The sequence below is a fragment of the Varroa jacobsoni genome, unplaced genomic scaffold (genome assembly GCF_002532875.2).
Source record: "Varroa jacobsoni isolate VJ856 unplaced genomic scaffold, vjacob_1.0 scaffold_759, whole genome shotgun sequence".
In the NCBI taxonomy this organism is placed as follows: domain Eukaryota; kingdom Metazoa; phylum Arthropoda; class Arachnida; order Mesostigmata; family Varroidae; genus Varroa; species Varroa jacobsoni.
In genome coordinates this window covers 176,433-195,731 of record NW_019213661.1, presented here as the reverse complement: position 1 = coordinate 195,731, position 19,299 = coordinate 176,433, and the positions used below count along the sequence as shown (strand labels likewise).

At 38.3% G+C, this 19,299-nt stretch overlaps 1 protein-coding gene and 1 long non-coding RNA gene across 3 annotated transcripts; one reads left to right on the top strand and one right to left on the bottom strand.

Moving 5' to 3' along the window:
* Positions 1-5,299: 5,299 nt before the first annotated feature.
* On the bottom strand, positions 5,300-6,205 carry LOC111263369 (uncharacterized). Its single transcript, XR_002682183.2, has 2 exons — positions 6,116-6,205; positions 5,300-5,604 (listed from the first exon to the last, which is right to left on the bottom strand). It is a non-coding gene; the product is annotated as an uncharacterized LOC111263369 (long non-coding RNA).
* Positions 6,206-6,472: 267 nt separating this feature from the next.
* On the top strand, positions 6,473-12,159 carry LOC111263368 (uncharacterized). Of its 2 annotated transcripts, none has more exons than XR_002682182.2 (3): positions 6,473-6,559; positions 8,804-10,297; positions 11,009-12,159. XR_002682182.2 is itself a non-coding variant. In XM_022838371.2 (3 exons), the coding sequence occupies exons 1-3, from the start codon at positions 6,478-6,480 to the stop codon at positions 11,010-11,012; spliced, it is 1,389 nt and encodes a 462-aa protein (XP_022694106.1). In that variant the 5' UTR covers positions 6,473-6,477; the 3' UTR covers positions 11,013-12,159. The 2 variants fall into 2 exon arrangements, 1 of the variants encoding a protein (XP_022694106.1); XM_022838371.2 differs by having other exon boundaries at positions 8,804-10,106.
* The last annotated feature ends 7,140 nt before the right edge of the window (positions 12,160-19,299 follow it).

Genomic DNA, 19,299 nt, shown 5'->3' with positions numbered 1-19,299 from the left:
AATCAGCTTAAGGCTCCATACAGTTGTCGTTAAGCCTCATTACCAGGTATGTAACCAGCTTGTCTGGGTTTCTTTTCATGTTAATGTCAAGATGTCCGCATTTCCTTTTTACTTTCGTCTTGTTGGACACTAACCCCATCTAGCGCCTGCTTATTAGTTCTTCCACATTGCCTAGCACTGTGTTTACTTTGTTGTTCAGTTCCGTCTTTGTACTGCCAGTGATGGTAGCATGGTTAAATCATCTGCTCAGGCTACTGTGCCTAAATCTCCCAATATAAGTAGTCTATTCAATTGTACACATTATTTCACATGAAAAGTCCATGAACGGATTTGACTTTAAAGACTAGATTCCTGCTAATGCAGAAAGACTCAGGTTCAACTGCCGTTACACGCGATTCCTTGATTCCTCATACATATAGAGAGTACCAGGTCTGAACCTTTATATTTCTCTAAAAAATAAGCTTATGTCCTTCATGATGTAACCGCGGGTCTTTTTCAGTCAACAGCTCAAGAAAAGTTGCCCCTGAACAAGGTGTAACTGTTTTCCATAGAACTCAGTTATTGTAAAATGCTTAGCGACCAGCACTTCGTTGTTTTGGTCCACGCCTTTCGCTGCTAGACGGTTTCGAAAAATAGAAATTTTTGAAATCAAATGTTTATAGTTCAATCGAATCTTGTGGTTCAAAAAATTTCGTAGGCTGTGGCAGAGGGCTACTGGTGGAAAGAAAAACTTTACGGCAGTACTGGATATGAAATTCAGGACAGCTATTTAGGTAGTAAAAATACTGATACACATTAGACGCTATCGAGATATAAAAGTATATGTAAAAATGTCTGAGTGAAGTTATTTGAAAAGGAATTGTTTCAACTACTGACTGTGTGGTCCTTTCTTCTTTAGTCTAGAAAGTATAGGTTACCTCGATACCTGTATTCTCAATCGTCGGAGAACCCGTTCTTCTTATTCTAGCCCTATTCGGCTTAGACAGCAATGGTGGATTCCGATTACAGGTACCGTGCTATAAACTTTGTTGACAATAAATTAGGTCAGGCCGACAAGGCAGACTGCTCGAGCAAGATCGAAAAGTAAGAAAGGTAGCAGTACAGCAAACCCTACTTCTTTCGATATCCTCTTAGGGGCACACCGGTATCCATAAATAACAACAAAACTTTAAACTTCAATTCAAGATTCTCTTATTACAGGAAAGGGAAGATAACTAAATTATAAAACAGGAGATCATAGCCTCAGATTACATTTCCTAAACCGTTCTAGAAGGAGAGTTTCTTGATGCTATACCGACGAAATGACTTATTCACAGAAAAGACAGCCGGAGAGCCATTTGCTCGCTGTGTGTGTTGTAACGAATAGTTTTTGCGTAATACTATGTTAAAAGATCTCAATAACCTCGAGTACACACCTCTATGTTCATCAAAAGAGTGATTTAGATATAGGCTGATGAGGTAAGGTAGTGGATCTCTATAAACCTCATACCTAAACAGTTATGAACTGGACTAAACTATTTCCACACAAATTCGATGACATTCTCGTGTCTTCTAAAATAAAGTCACCATACCGGCGAACAAAATAAACTTTAGGGCCACGAAACTCTTATTTAATAATAATGTGTAATAATATGAATTATATAATTAATAATAAAGCTAATCTGGAAGACGTTGGTCCTTTTTGGGCGGTTTGTGTTATTGTTAGAAAAAGTCTGAAAAGTTTATCTTCAAATATTGCTTTTTTAAATATTACCACGAAATTTCGGCCAAAAAAGATTCTTCGTCTAATCGTTTGTGGTTTGTGTTAGGAATAACTTCAACGAAAAAATTGCGCCGCGCCGTTCGCGAAGCGGGAATTTAATGTTATGCAGAAGTAATCTTTCTTTCAGTAATGTCAAAGTTAATTATTTCTTGTAGCAGAATAACATGCAGTGTTCAAACAAATTGTCCCCGATGGGGAAATTGGAATGAATAGGCTAACTGCAACAAAGTAATGAGGTTAGTAAACAAAAAAACGGGATCACTTCAACAAGGCAGCGTGATCAGTGTAACATGGTAACTAATTCGTGGAGAAAGATGGTGGCTTCAAAATAACCGTTCTATCAAAAGAATGTATTACATTGAAAGAATCAGGGTTAGTGTAACGGGAGAGCTGCAAGTGAACAACGGATTTCGTACAACAGGGTCTCAAAAGAATTACAACTTGGTAACTATAATTGTTTGAATCTGTGATCGAGTTGCAGTCTGTGAAATACGGTCGTACACGAAACAGGTTATAGGCGCCAAAGTAACGGAAGCACTAAAAAAAATATGGAAACATTGACTGTAAGTGATCATATAGATTAATGGACTATTTGTTTTACAGCAACAAAATTGTTGAGACAATGGGCAAAGAGAAGAACTGAAAAAGTTTAGCTGATTAGGTGCAGTGGGAAAAATAAGTTAACTGTTGGTGTCGATTTGAGTTATAGTCTATATTGCATGCACAGCGGCAAACACTGTGAACTTGCCTAGAACATTTTTATATTTGTGCAAAAAGTCAACATTTATCTTTCTGTGAGGCTGACAAAACCATTAGCTCCTTAGCTAACGTTATTTCTCTAAACAGGAGAAAATTACTGACCTTATTGATAAACAATACGACTGCCACGAAGACTTCCACCGTTTTGTTGCCTTCGTCATCATTTGCCGAGTAGTCAAGCAAACAAAGGGGGCGCAAAGTGCTGCTCTGCTATAAGCTATTATCAAATTTGTCAGCTTTGATCATGAGGGAACTATAACTTAAGCCACTAGTGAATGACGCTCCTCCGACTGGACTGCACAGAAAGCAGCAACCTCGGATGTTAGAAGTGTTTGGCAACATTTTTAAACCTAAGTGATTACTTCTCTCATTGGATCCAAGTTAATTTATATTTCAGCGTTTTCTAAGGAAATACAGAGATGCCTTATACTAACTATCGACAAAATTTTGTTATTCCTATGACGACCGGTGAGCACAAGTCTTCAAGAAAGATCGCTTTTTAATCTATAACCAAGTTGCTTCGGCTTGACACTCTTGTCTGACGATTGTTTTATCTTCCTGAAATTGTGTGCATTTGCCTATACATGTAGACACGTATCTACACAATGTCAACCTAAACCAGACCAATGCAGTAGCTGAATCCTGAGTTTCCGAGACTAGATAAGCGACTTTGATATTCGGAATACAATTTTCACTTAATTTTCTCTCCAATCCTTCACTTACTGAGTCCTTAATATCAGAACAGCTACGTGTGAGTTGCATATTATTATATTCTTAAAAAAGTCAATACTATGTGTTCTCCTAGGATCGCTAAGGAAATTAGGTTTATACCACTAGTTATTTTCTACGCAGAGTATAAACAACCTATTCTCTAAAACTTTTCCGATAAACATAATCTACTGGGCCCAATTAAATGCGATCATATTACCAGCCAATTCAGGAAGCTTACCTTGAACAATTTTCATTCATATATATTTGTATAGTACACAGAAAACATAAAATACAATTATATATATATAACTGGATTACCTAACAGTTATGGCGGCTAGCTTAGTGGTAACGATGGGCTCACGAGAACGACTACGAGCAGAATCACGTCATGATTGTTCTGTTCCTCACGCACATTCAATTTTCCTATACAATTTTGTAAAAAAGAAGGTTCGTACCATAAAAAGCAGAACAGAATTCCGCGTTTTTTTCTATCATAATTGATTAGAAAGTATAGGTCCATCTGTATTGCTATTTTACATACCCAGCGTAAAAGAGATGCCTTGCTCACGTTTACGCTTATTTAATAATACCAAACTAACGTACTACTTACTTCGTGTGGAGGCCTGTTAATCTTCCTGTTGCGCTAATCCATTTTTCCACTGGAAACATAATACAAAATGGACCCATTTTTTTGGTTCAAGAAACGAAACAGCAAACGTATGTCAAGGCTGTGAATGGGGGTGGGGGCAAAATGAAGCCCGAGGGCTCATTGGGTTATTATTCGTCTGTGCTGTCGACGTGTCTGATGCCCATATCAATCGACGATGGTTCGAACAATCAGTGAATCAGAAAAACGTGCCCAGGGCAATGTAAAGAGAAGCAATATAAGCTAGATGCTGGGTCTCTCTTATTGAAACAGTGGTCAGACGGATTCAGTGCTCTCAGGCATTCGAAGGAGCCTCAGATCTTAACAAACAGTTACCGGATGTTCTGACTGTCGGTTGTGTGCGTAGTGACAGGAGGGCCATGACGATCGTTAGTACCTTACCGTCGTAAAGTTTTCTACAGTTTATTTCATCGTCATATGTCTTACAGGATAAGGATTTTAGACTTGTAGGTAGTTGACCGAACTATCCTAATCCAACCCATTTTGCACGCTACCTGTGGAGTTCACCGCTGTAAGGGCTATGGCACGATTTTTTTTTATATTCTCTGATTAGTTACCATAAAAATTCGGTTAAACTACGTTTAACAAATAGAATGTAGGATAGAAAAGTGCTGATTCGTAAATGCTAGTTAACATCAAATTTACTGTTTCCTGTATACGAATTACAGGATTGCAGAGTAACGCACTCAATTAAGCAAAGCAGGATTCAATAAAGGTAAACTGCGAGAGATACAAACGTTCATAACATAATTGACAAATATGAAAATAGAGTATGATTTAACATTATGATATGATATCATACTCTTTCCACCACCCTATAATGTGTTCGTATTGCGTTACGAAAAATCTTCGTTATAATCTGTATGAATGATAATTTTCCATTCTTGATACATTTTCGGCTTCTGAGCATCTCATAGCCATGTCACCAAAATGTTTAAATTAGTAATACTAGGTAATTATGCAGCATAATATAGCCCTAGGCTTTTGTTTATGTGGAGAAGTTTTCAGCAGCTACAAGCCTGAGTAAGACTTCCCGTCCGATAGAAATATATTTGTATTTTCACTACTAAATCTAGAGCAAAAAATATCCATTCCTATTTATAAGCCTAAAGTTGCTAATACTATAAATATATGACCTATTTCAACACAGGGTAGTTTCGAAAAATAACCTGTTATACAAAAGATCAGAATCGAAAAATAATTTACCAGTATGCGTTAGAAAATATTTAAAAGTTGTATAAAAAAGCGCTGAAAAGTTTTAGCTAGGGATGTACTTTATGAGGTTATAATGTACCAGTGTTTACTACCTATATGTGTACACATGAAGGTGGTACCTGGTCATGCTCGCACAATACTAATAAAACAATCAATAGTGTTATTATTAACAAAAAACATCACAGTACTTTAGAAAATATTCGCTTAATTATTTTTTTGTTTAAGAAATATGCATCACATCGGCGCCTTATAGTATTAAAATATTTTGTTTATTATAGTACATGATCGCTTCGTTCGAGGCTTAAGTCGCTGAGAAAGAGGTTATAATCAACGAATTATATGACCGGTGTGTGAACGCTGTTAGTGCTTATGCAGTCGTTCCATTGTTGCGGCCCTTCTATCCACTTCCAGTGGATTTGGCTTTGTTCGTTACCCGAACAAAGATCCTATTTCCAGGATCATATTGTCTGCTTATCTGCTAAGGCGCAACCTGCCAACAGATAGAAAGACGAATTACCAATCATTTCTTTATTTCGAAACAGCGAGGTCTGAAAAGCTGTTTCGAAAACTCGCACCGCTCTAAACGCTATTCTCTCTGATGCTCCTCAAGTAGTGCAACGTTATCCGCTAATAGATTAATTACACCTGGTCCGGTTGTTACTTAGACGTTTTCCAGAAGCGTTACTGCCAGTCCGAATGATTGCTCAAGTAAATAGTCAAGGAAAAGCGAGCGATTAGTATATAGGAGAAAGCAAGCGAAATGGCACAACATTTCCAGAAAGCCATGTTTTACTGCCAGTGCAGGAGAGTCGTAACGTGGGTTAACTTGGCAAGTCTATTCTGCTGCCTGCGACTCAAATATGCGCAGGCCTGAGGGATTGTAACAGTTTCTAGTGGACACATTACTTATTAAAGGCATACGGTAACACTTCAATCTAGAGAATCCTGCTGTAGATCATTCGTAGTCATACAACAATAAAGGCTGAGCTCGGCTGTGTTACCTCATATGAAGAAAACAGGCGGCTGGTCAAGGATCGAATTTCTTTTGCAGAGCAGCTTTGACGGCTGACGAATTCGTAGATGAGTTAATCCACATGCACTGAGCGCATTGCTGCTCTTCTGCCGTCGTATTTCGATCCGCTTTAATAACGCAGCCTAACTTAGCTCATTCGTAATGTAATGCTGCCTAAACTGTTCAGGCGCCGAGATCGAGTGCAAGGCTTCAAATAATGGTTTTCTCTACCCTTTCCAAAAGATTTTCGTTTTTGGGTAGTCCATATTGAAAAGTCCGGTGTGGTCAGTCGCATTTTACTGCTTGCTAGCAGCTACACAGGATAGCGCACAATACACTTTAGTGCAAAGGATGTTACTTAGTTCAAACGCTCCTATAGAGGGCAATACAATTAGCACGATTGAGGAATCAACATTGGATCGATGCCTCGAATGTAGGTTCTCATCCAGTGACATTCCACATAGGCAGTCAAGTAACACGGTTACATGCAACATCGTATTCGCCACTTCTGTAGGTTTGTGGGACGTAGCTAGTCCTAGTCCTTTAACGAGATTGGCACGGACCACGTATTTGAAAAAAAGTTCAACAGGATTGTTTTTAGTGTCGACATACTAATCCTTAATCTCCAAAGCACGTCATCCGTTATCTAAGTTGATGCTTTAAATATGTGCCATTGATATGAGTGTTAAACTTTAGTGAGAAATATTTCAATCTTTTTTTTGTGGCTGTGATGTGTCATGGTTAATGTGGTGAACAAAGGAGCTGCAGAGAAATCCGTACTATAGATTGCGTGGCATATACTGAAGGCGGTCTCCGTGACATTGCACAAATGCATGTGGGCCGCTTTTATATCTGTTATTGACACACTGCTTTAAATGCAGATTTGGTTTACTATTTGCTTTTCCCTAAAAACTACTTAAGTCTACCTGTTAGGTCGCAATTTGCTACTAAAACCGACTGTTATAATTAGGTCAACTGGATTTGACACACGAACACGTTTGTTAGGACGTCTTTATTTGATATCAACTTCTTTTTGGTGGCCAAGAATACTTACGTCTGCCAGCGATAATCACTAAAGTAATTAAAACTTCTCTTCGTAGAGATGGAACCTTCTGACATTTATTTTCCCACTCTATGGTGGCTGTACCAAGTAGAAGGATTCAAACAAATGTACGAAGTGTATGTGCGTAAATTCACGCATTCAAGTTACAATCAGCATCGATATAAACCCTATACATGCTTTGCTCAGCGGATAATGTTAGATTTTTGCCACTACTAAGCTCAGAAATTTTTGTTACAATTTACACCACCGTACATTTATTCAATCGATTTGCTGCATTGATCCGAAAGAAAACTACAAAATTCCATAGCTCTATTATGAATATTCGAGTTCCCGAGACATCATTTATTCGATGGTTTATCATGGTCTGTATGTGCGTGGCATTTTCCGGAGGCACCTAAAAAGAAAATGGAGAGAGACGCTGCTCGATTTGTCCGTGAGGCAAACCATGCTCTTACTTTTATTACCGCTTTCTCTCTCTATCTCGCGCGCGTCGAGTGGCCCACAACCAGTCGTTAGTGTATGTCGGCTGCCTTTTTTCACTGATTAACTTTTTCTTCTACTCGAAAGGTGGTAGAGAACGTCAGTGTCAATGCTGCCCAACCGGTCTGGCGCTGCCTTTGGTCATTAGTGATCACGCTGTTGTTGCTGTCGTCTGGATCGGTCCGGCTGCCAGCTGCACCCTCCGTTCGGCCGGTGCTTGTCGGAATAAACGGTAATACCCAAAGTATTCGCAATAGAATCGGGAGCTGTAGATTTAACATTCTCCGTCTGTTTCTGGTGGGTGCCGAAACGAGGCATTGAGACGCGGCGCAGAGAAAACCGAGAGAGCTACTGCTTTGGTAATTGGCCCGTTGCTTTTGCTGCTGTTGTCGCTCCTGTACGCTGGCAGCAACTACAACAGCAGTCGCGACTACAACGTCCGCAATCCGCATCGCCGTTGCTTCTCGAAGACGTTCTTGTGCTGCTGCTGTTGCTCGTTGTTTCGTCGACTCTAGTTACAGTGACAGAAGCAGTTGCGCCTGGAGGCTGGCTGACTGGTGGTTGACCACCACAACCGTCGCTTATTCTAGTCAAGTAGCACAAACCGGCGTGCGTGCCGATGCCGGCTGCGCTACTGCCGGGAATGACCGTCGGTGCTTTGTGCCTGCGGCTGCTATTTTTGTCATTGTTGATGTGCTGTTGTTGTTACTGCCGCTGCTGCTGTTCGAGCATTGTGTAGTGCTAATCGAGACGCTCACTGACCGATTGAGTGATTGACTGAATGCTGGAGTGCTGAATGTGACAGCGGTCTACTACTTAGGTCATCATGCTGTCCGTCCACCAAGCGAATGACTAGTAAAGCGGTTTGAGATTGTTGGCATTATTTCGTTGTTTCAATCATCGTCTGTTCTTCCTCTTGAGGTGAGCCGACGACTCATCGGCCGCCCGGCATACGTGAGAGAGCGGGCATTGACATGGCTGTCAGTGCCGTTGGGGCAAGAGGCTGCAGTTGTTGCGTGGAGGCCCACACAATTCAGTCTCCTTTATACCAAAAGCGAGTAGCGTGCGTGTGCTTATTGTGAATGTGCTAAAACAGTCATACTGATTCGTGTTTCGATTTCTCGTGTCTTGCAGCTCTTCTAATTTCGCTCGACGGTACCGACTATCTTGGCTTTGGTCAGGGCCAGTGTGTACAGGAACTCGTGGAGCCATCGCAAAATCACCCGGGAAGCAATGGGGAGAGCGATACCGTGTTAAACAACAGAGATAGCGAACGTAGCGTCTCTTTGTCAAGGGATTACCCTCTAGCTGCAACAGAACAGGCGCCTGAGGAATTAACACTCAGTTATGAACCGTTGAGCAGTGCGCAGCTGCAGGGAAGCCTGGAGCACCTACAACCCCCTATTAGTTCAGTGAATTCGACTTATCTATCGATTAGGCGTGACCAAGTAGCTGGGTTTCAAACTATTACCTACGGACAGTGTGAGAGTCTTGACCACGTAATGGTGCCAGAACAAAACGGAGTTGACAGCCTTGGGCTAAGTGATCGAAATTTCTCCCAGGGAGTTGGTACTTCCTTAGGAGAGCTTGAGACTGATGCCTATTTAGGTTATATTTTCTCCAATCAACAAAATCAACAGAGCGGGCCACTTCCGGAGTTCCCTACGTTGTTTGTCAAATCGGAACCATCACCTGATTCGTACACGAACGGAACGTCACCTGGATATTTTAGCGAAGAGTGCAGTATTGGCGGGCCAGACTATTGCACTGTAACCGCACCGGAACAGCAGCATTGCAACGCGGATGACCCTAACAATGAGTTTGTCGTTCTTGGAGTTGGTTTAGAAACTTTATCCGGTTTTCGAGGCGAAGTTGATCAGGCTATGGGTATGCAAGACATTAAACAAGAACAGGTCGTACCTACCGTCATTGATGAGCAAACAGCTATATTTCTCCAACAGAGCAAATTTCTGAGAGAAGAACGCATCCCCCCGATTACCCGCGTACCCCGTAAGTACGTACGCCATTCAAAACCTAATGATGCGGATAAAGTTTTCTATTGCACGTATGAGGGCTGCGCTAAGGTCTATTCGAAAAGTTCTCATCTCAAAGCCCACTTACGGCGACATACAGGTGAGAAGCCGTTTGCCTGTCAATGGCCCGGCTGTTGTTGGCGATTCAGCCGTTCAGACGAACTCGCTCGACATCGACGTTCACACTCCGGAATCAAACCATATGAATGCTCAATATGTGAGAAGCGTTTTTCACGATCCGATCACCTCACAAAGCATTTAAAGGTACACAAGAAGAATCAGAGTGGCTATATTCCTCGACGGAGTTACAGTCGCCAAAAGGTGATGCCTACCGTGCCTTCGGTGACATTAACTGAAAACCACGACCTGTTGGAAACCACCGCAAGCCAGATGCTAATTTACACGTAGGCATCAATTGCATTTTGACTGTTCTACATCATTGTGCTAGTGCCAGTAGTTGATGATCTGTGTCACTAGAATGACTGAAACATACAGAACAATATTTTATTGCGTTGAGCTTTTAGCATTTGTATTGTTACGGAAGTGGGGATCCCTTCTTCAAATAAAATACGAAGAGTAACTACTATCGGATCCGGTTGGTAAAAACTTTCTGAGTTGTTGCGGTCAATAGAATGATAAAAAGACCGAGACTTCGCGGCTTAAAAGCCATTATTCTTGTTGTCGTGTAGATTCTGTAACCGTTTATTGTTGCGGAGAGAGTTGTAGGACGTTAATTCCGTCGAACCAATGGGTAGCAGTTATGAAACAGGTGGCACCTATAATTATTATTATTATTATTATAGTAGCCGGGTACAAGTTATAAATGAGTGATTGTATCAAGGTGCCACGTTTGTAAGATAATGAACCCAGTTGAAACCTACAGTAATATAATATAATGAAAGGATATTATACCACGAATGGTGGCACGATCTCATGGCTGTCGTGGTCGTCGTTTGCAATTGCCTGAAGACGCCACAGCAGACAACTTGAATTAGTCGAAAACAGGCAAATCTTCAAAGTCGAATTAAATAATTAACATTGCCAGCGCACACAATGTACAAATAGTACATACGCAGCGGCATAAACTTGTACACATACAGTTTTTTTTAGTATCATTATATCAATTTTATACTGTTACTATTAACAGGAAAGAAAAGAGTGGCATGGCTATCGGAAGGTAAGACTGATTGGATCTTCTATTTCTTGATTCGACAAAGCGTTACGATTAGGAGCACTTTTGCTTTGATTGCCGCTGAGCTTCAATAATACATTTAATTGTCTATCCATGAGACTGTCGTGATTGCAGCTGACACTACAAGATAATACGCCAGATAAACAGGCCATCGATATGACAGCCTATGGAGAATGAGAGGACGACTCAGGTGGTTGTGTCCCGTTGCTACCAACATATGCTATTGGAAAGCCTGCATTGCATGTGTACAGCCAAAAAACGCACGTAACAGGCATCTCCGTTCGCCGGTCAACAACGTATTTATTTATTCATCAATTAATTTATTTACATGCAAACATAAAAACATTTATTTCACCTTAGATTGTACGAATTTTCCACCATTGTCACCGTCTAAACAATTCAGAACGATCTTAAATTAATTATTTGATGGCCATGTTGTAATTTTTAGAAACATGATTACAGGAAAAGAAACATGGTACAGGCTAACGCTACGGCATTAAAACAGAAATTTTCCTAATTGTCATCTGTAGCAAGCCAGATACACTCATAACTTATTATAATGGTCGTACTACTTACGTATTGACGTTTCTTCCCCAAGCAGCAAAAATATAGCTAGAATTTGCTTCCTACCATGTTTAGCTTTTCCATTGCTCTCATACTTTTCTGTATAAGTTTCACGAATTTACTCGGGTAGCGTAGGAGGCGTGTGGTTTGGCTGGCGTCTTGGCGTGAGCAGTCATTATCGTTACAATAAAACACAGCATCAAATGCAAATTTTATTCAATGAGAAGACGAATCTGCTATGCCAACACGAACTACACATAATATTGTATTTTGAAAGACGCTGTACTTTTCTCAAAATATCGGAACCTTGAAACATCCCACCGATATGTAGGTCTTGAGTGCACCACCGTATCGTGTACATCACCTAGCTCGTAACATCATTGGACTGCACGAAATATTTTACATGCCGTTAAATTCAATAAGCTAATGAACTCACTATAAACACTTTAGCCTACTCATCTTCATGAAACTAAAGCCCAACTATTATCCCTATTCTACTGCTTCTTTGAAAATGGTGTATTCCAGACGATCGTTACGGCAAGTCAACCAGTGTGGTATATTATACTGAGAAGAACTATAGCATTATATGACCCAAGCTAACTGTGACACGCGGATACTAAATAATATTATAGTGAAAAAAATAATTCGAGCGAGAGTTTAAAAGTGAATAAATAAAACGTCATCTTATGTCATAACTAAAAGTCGTCCAGAATGTTTGTCATCATTTATCCTCTCTAGGCGGAATGAGCCCCGAAAATAGGTATGTAGACAATGGAGCAATGACAAAGGTACAGCCAAAAAAGAAAGAATGGACGATAAGCTATCGATATCGATAAAAGAGAAAGCTTCGATTAAAGAGCGATTGGGCACAACAGCTGGCTAACGACATACATACGATTACAACAACAATAACAGCTAAGACAGAAACTATTATTGAGTGTTTCACAATAATTCCTTTGGGGTCTTTCAGTGATTTTACGGATAATGGTGAAAAAATGCGTCAAGGCTCTTTAATCGTCATTTACCTGACTTTACCCCGGCGCTTTACCATAGATTCACGACTCTCACTTAGAGAATCGTTTGTTCTTTAGAAACGTCTGTTAAAAGAATTCAACTGTTATTGATTTTATAAGGGCGATTCCTCTCAACCGAAAAGGAGCTGCAATTAAAACTACGTCAGTGGCTTTTAAATTAGTCATTCTTTTAAGCTGCTATAGTGAGTGACTTACGAAGCGAAGGAAATCTCGAAACATCAGGAAGACGTCACTGATAGGTCACTGTCGCCCTTAAAGGCTGATATAATGGCATAAATGGTTGATAAAGCATATGTACATGTACGTTATAAATCGAACTTCGAGATGAAGTAATCAAAAAAAGATTAAAAATGTCGTATCTACTGGTAAAGATAACCTCTGGACTTGTCATTGTTGCCTACTTCGACGTTGGCCAACCGGAATCTTTAATACTTCGCGCTCCTATCTGTTTTTTGTTCTGTATATTTTAGTAAAACGTGATACCCATATTCCCATGTTGACTGTACTGATTATTGACGCTTAAAAAAGGAAAAGTTGCGTAAAGTTACTTAAATTATTCTTTGAGTAATGACACTTTGAAGATGGGATAGTTGCTAAGGGACGACATTAGTTGGAGTTCAAAACGTTTAGATTTACTTTTATTTTACAATATGAGCTTTATTTTTAAACTTCCATCACCTTTGTCTTAACGAGTGAAATAAAAGAACTGTTGTATAATTATAATATGATTAGGAGGTTCTCACCATATTAATAATATAATAATAGCTTCTGTTTTTATTTACAAATAATTAATACTAAATTGCAAAGCAACTTACATTTAATATTCAACTCCCCCTCTTACCGATATGATCCAAATTATTTGCGTTCTGGGCAATGTAGTGCCGATAATGGTGGGCTCTTGACTCACAAGTTTTGACAAACGTTTCATTCAGTATGGTGGCACATTCTTGCTTAGCTGTAGCTGATTAAAATCTTTTAACGTCATGGGTTTTTAGATGTAAATTTCATTAAAAAGGTATTTCCACCACAAGCAATCCATTGGCGTCAGGTATGAACAACGGAGAGTGTATTCTATGAAATTTTTACGTCCGATCAAAAGGTTTTGACCAAGATATGTTCTTAGATCAAGCTAATAGTGTGTTACGTATTGTTGAAGATAAAACTCATTACTTTCACCAAACCTTTACCGAACAGATTTTAGAATAAAATTGGTATCAAGCACTGCATTGTCAAAAAATTCGTTCGATGAACTCCTTGTTTAAAATGCCGCATTACATTACAACTTCTGGTGAATTTACATGGTGTTCCTATGTGACATGTGAATTTACAGTAAGTATCTTTATATCAATGAACTGTGCCATTTAATTTGAAAGTAGCTTCATTACTCCAAGCAATCTTCTTCGAAAACTGTGCACTGTCTCTAAATGCGATAGACACTTGGTTTGCTAATACCGAACTCACGACTTTATTGTCTTATAGACTTTTGGGCTGTTTCATTTTAGCTGCGAGTATTCTTTCAAGTAAGCTTGTTGATATTTTTGGGAAAACGTTGCCTATGAGCATTTTGAATGGTTTTATACGTTTCGTCGTGATTTGCCTAAAACTCTCTGCGGCATTGTTTTTTTTTATCCGCTACACTTTCATGCCCCTTATACCATTTGAAACAAAGTTTCCCTACTCAAAAATTAATTATCGCTCACTTAGTATGTCCAATTAATTATACTCCAAAAATAAAAAAAAATACTCGGAAAGCTATGGCTTATTGAATAATATAGATTTTTTTTAAAAATCATACACTAATCTCCTCATTCCCAAACCAGTCGCTACTGGTGTTCAGGTGGCCGTTTAACATCATTTAAGGTTTAGCTAGATCTTTCTGGCCTAGCCCTTAACTCTTACAGTGGTAACGAAATATTCCAAAACGAGTTGCCTTTTCACTGTAACGTTTTACGTGAAATACAGGATTAGATGTATTTGATTCCATCTAATTTAGAGTAAAACCATGTAAAATTCTTCTCATACTTTTTTCCAGGATTAGTCTAAATAATGCTGAAAATTATTATTTTGTTATCAGAGGATTAGCAAATAACTTTTTTTTTAGGCTGTGTAATATATGCTATTGACGAGATTTAAAGCAGTGGCTTTTGGTCTTCCTTGAACTAGGAGCGCTTGGCCGTCCAAGTCACCGCGCTTACGGAAACGATTAAAATAATTAAAATCAAGATTCCAAGTTTAGTAGGCAAGGATTTTGCCACGATGATGATGGTAAATTCTTCAACTGTATCATAAATGCCAAAATACAAAACGCAAAAATAAAAATCAACGCCATACTGATTTTACAATTTTATGGTAGTTACATTATGTTTACAGGAATATTAGAAAAAACGTTTCACTAGTTATTCTGCATTATTCTTTTGAGACAAACAGAGAAACGAACAGATAAGTTGATAATACTTGAATTGACAATATGTTGTCATTAGTGCTCTAAACCATCAACGTTAATTTGACATTTTCATGTATATCGAGTAGTATCCTTAGCCTAGGGACCGCCATAGATTAATGCTCTGCCGTACTGTAACAATTCTTCTCAGATTAATGAGCTTTTGCTCCAAACGCTGGATGACTCCAATCCAAAAAGTATCAATAAACAATTCTGCGTAAAACATTTGCACATTCGCCGGCTGTGCATTTCGAGTTCGTCAATTTAATTGTCACGACCCATCCGACCCGACCGGCGAATTATAAGAGCACATGCTTGTACGTACCATACATGTGCCTTTTTTCTGCCCTAATCTTTATTAGCAAGTCCATCAAGGCGTCATTAGATTACTGGGTTCGAGCGCAACTCGAAAGTCTATCTGTCTGAAGCCGCAGCGTTGACGTTGCTTAGCAAACCAAACTTGCTGTGCGCCCAAACTAACATTATGGCAGGTTTTCTTTAAGAGTAAACATATCCCCAAGCAGAAGGGGACTATATTTGCTCTCAAATTTTCCGTCATCATTCAACATTCTCAGAATGATGACTGCACAAAAGTTGTGACCATTCAATAGAGTGGTAATGAGATGAAAAATGAACGTTTAGCCGCGCACAGTCAGAAGAAGCCGTTAGCGTTAAAATTCAAAGTTCGTCAAAAGTACTTTGTGGGCGGTCCTACAGGCGATTTAATCTGTTCTCTATTTTTTCTAACTAGCTAGTTCTTCGAACGAACCAGCTGACGCTTAACATCATAATAATGGCTTATTATTCTGCACAAAAAAAAGAAAAGCGCAGTTTTTCATATACAATTCACTCCTACATAATTTTAAGTGATTGTTTAATTTAGTAAACTTTAAGTCATTGGTAATTTATATCAGAAAAAAATATACTTAAGCAAATGGATACCGCAGAGCTCAAGTTTAGTTATGGTACTGTACTTTTTTTATCCGTTCAGTTGTGCAGTTTGAAAGCGGTTCCTTTCCTAGGCGTGTCGGTGATAATTGTTTAAAGGCGCGCAAGGTCAAACCGAACACCCTACTAAAGCGCATTGAACAATCAGATTAGTCTTCTAGTATAAGCATTACTAGCCAGAGTATTCGGAGATTATCGCAATGAGAGCAGGTAACTCAGAAACAAAAAGGTACACAGAAAATAAAAAGGTTTGGCTTATTGCAAAATCTGTGCAACTTAATTTGAACGTTTCGCTTTGAGAAGTTTTCGTTTTTACGCCTCGGATATATATCTCGTTTACTTATTAGTTGTGCTAAGGAAATGTTAGATAGCAAATTTAGAGCAATATACTTTAGAGCGTTTATATAGCTAATCTACAAGGCTCTTAGTTAATTTCTGAATAGAAAGTAATGCTATATATTTTTAAAGACGCTGGGTACACCTGATTAACCGCACCAGAGCAATATCTATCGATCGTAGACCGATGAGCGTGGCTCTTGGTTCCAACGGGTACACTTTGTTTTATCGAAACCATTATCTACTAATCTTAATGCTGGTGCTATTATAGAGTTAAGTAGCATAATTTAAATGCGGATTTTATTTTCATAGGGCACTTTTAGATATTTCTTCAAGTTTCAAACTTTCTCAAAAAACAAAAAGTTATGAACGCCTTTCATATGTCTTATAGTTCACCTTCATATATTCTGGATTCATTGCTGCTAATAGCAAGTTAATGTTAGTCCTGTGCGGTAAATATTTATAAGTACCTTTCCGTTAACGAAAAGCGATTGATTCTTTATCCTAGTTATTTAAACTAAAGCAAAGGCTTTTGTTCAGTCGGAGACGTTCATTTGATTATTGCATAATCCACTCAAAACGGTTTCACGTAATCGATGTGTATTTTATTACCTTGCACACGTCCGTCGGATATATTTCGTATTGCTTTGCACGGAATAAGATGTGTTTTCGTGTAACAGAGTTTTTTTCCATTTAGTCCAATTCTGAATATTTTTTCAGAATATCGTATAATCGACAGAATTATTTAATCCAAATTAGGAATTATCGCGTTCCAAACTTTGCTTTAAAGATACCGCTTCTAAAGAAACTACATGCGCTATAAATATATGAATCAATATTTACATTGCGCATTTCACTACTTACTCTTCGCAATAACTAGCCTGATATTCAGAAGGCAGAAGTATGAAGTGGCACAATTTAACTTGGATCCAACATGTTTTCGTGAAAAAGGGTATCAATTCACTTCAAACAAAATAGATAAATCCAATTTTAAGATGAGTGTAAGGAAATATTTCAAGTGACTTATTATCTCAGAGTGACAACTACTGGTTTAAAAATTATATATATTTTTTTTCAAATCTGTCGTTTCCTTTTATTTTTACGGTTTGTTTACTTCCGTGAACCATTCGAAAGTTTTTTTTCTCTTCGTAAGTCCGTTATATTTTAGTTGTGTAGTAAATGACAAAAACATTTTTAACATCTACCCTATGTCGCTTGTCATCAAGGTCAAAACCTATTGAAACAGTTCGAAATATTTGTGCCGCGTGCACTTTATTACTAAAAGGAGTGCTCTAAAATAATTTGATTTAATTAAGTTTCAGAATAATTAATAAAGTTTTGGATCTAGAAGATGCGTCGAGCCGCGCTCCGGCACACGATGTCAACGACAACTTCAGATGGCAAACAGTTCCTTAATTCGTTGAAACAGTAAATAATCTCATACGAATGCGACCATATTTAGTCGATTATATTAACTGGAAAATTGGAAGTCTAAAAGAACCGCAAATTAAATAAAAGGCACAAGCAAGATCGGTTTCCCGTTGTTTTTTAAAGTCTTACCCTGTACCGAGCAACGCGTAGCCCTACTAGCAAATTCCAATGCAGATTTGTTATAGGTGATAAAAAGTGGTGTCTTCACGTTGCTCTGAAACGGAAAAAGAAATGACTAGTTTCGGTAGTTAAGCTAGATTTATGACCCAAAAAACAAAACACAATTAATGGCACAAGAAGGGACAGACCCTAATACACTAAGGAACGCTTGGGAACAACGGTCAACGAAGATTAGTATATAGCTGAATGACATATAATAAACAAGAATCTATATCTACAATAAACAAAAAAAAATATCTAATAGAAAAGACTGGTTGAGAGATGGGAGAAGATCATAGAAAATGACGAAAACTGTTTATTAATTTGTTGTTAAAACTTGTGTCAAATTTTCATTTTTTGTTAAGTGAAAAACGGACGTTATCTTCCGGCCAGTTTGAAACAAATGGGTTTGAGTAGTGTTTTTTAGTAGTGTTTTTAAAAGAATCCCGTCAAGTTAGAGGCTCCGACTTTTATAACTATTTTTGCCGGGAAACTTGCATCTCCTACAGTGCAAATATGGTAGGCTTGATGCGGCAAATGCTGTTTTCGAAATCTTAATTTATAAAATTCTGTTAAAATTTGTTTAAAGTTTATTTGCATCACTGTACTTTATAAGAAGTCATATTCAATTAGAAATTTGCGTATTTCTATGAGAACTATTTACTGGCAACAAGATCGGGAAGATGTCAGTAAGAAATTCAATATGAAATAATAGATGTTCTCGAGGACGGGCTTAAAAGAGACCTGGAAACCCCTGTTTAACTACCTTTCGATTCTGCAGTATACGGTGTTTCAACAAACAACCAACTGTCAAGTTAGTTATACCAGTCGTGTATGATAGCCTGCACATAAAATCCTAGCCATGAAATCAGTGATTTTAAAATAGATACGTATACTGATTTTCCATACGAATGTATAATCCTCGTATAGTCCTCTAACAATATGTATGTTAAAATTATAATTTAATAAGTCATTTATTGTGAAATAATTTTTAAAAAATCGTGTGACCAAATTTCTCCGAATAAATATTTCAACAACTATACGTTTGCTAGATTAATCTGGCCATCTTAACGCTATTGGGGATATGAATTGTCCTTAGGAAAATAATCAGTTGAGTAGAAGTGCCGGAGCTCGTGAGGTCCAAATGCCATAAAATGTGGAGATAGAAAACTAGTTGTTTATCTTCATTTGTAGAGCAAATAAGAAGCTTAAGGTTGATCATTTTTTGAGCAACGGGGCTTAAATTCTTTTTTATACATACTGCTTCTAAACAAATAATTTTTTTGTTTACGGTACTGGGAAGAAAAGCAGCTGCGGGGTATCAACAGTTTTGGCTTGGCGAAAATACCAAAGGTAGTATTCCTTTTTGATAGGAAAAATGTATCTTTATTAATTTTAAATTCAATAAACACTGAAACGTTTCATGAATAATCTTACATTTTAGTGCAAGAAATGAGCCAAGTTATGGCTATAAAATTAGCTGTTATTGAATG

Coding starts and splice junctions, on each gene's coding strand:
- LOC111263368 (XM_022838371.2), top strand. CDS start 6,478: ATGTTACTTAGTTCAAACGCTCCTATAGAGGGCAATACAATTAGCACG. Junction 6,560..8,803: donor ATTGGATCGATGCCTCGAAT/GTAGGTTCTCAT, acceptor CGTGTCTTGCAG/CTCTTCTAATTTCGCTCGAC.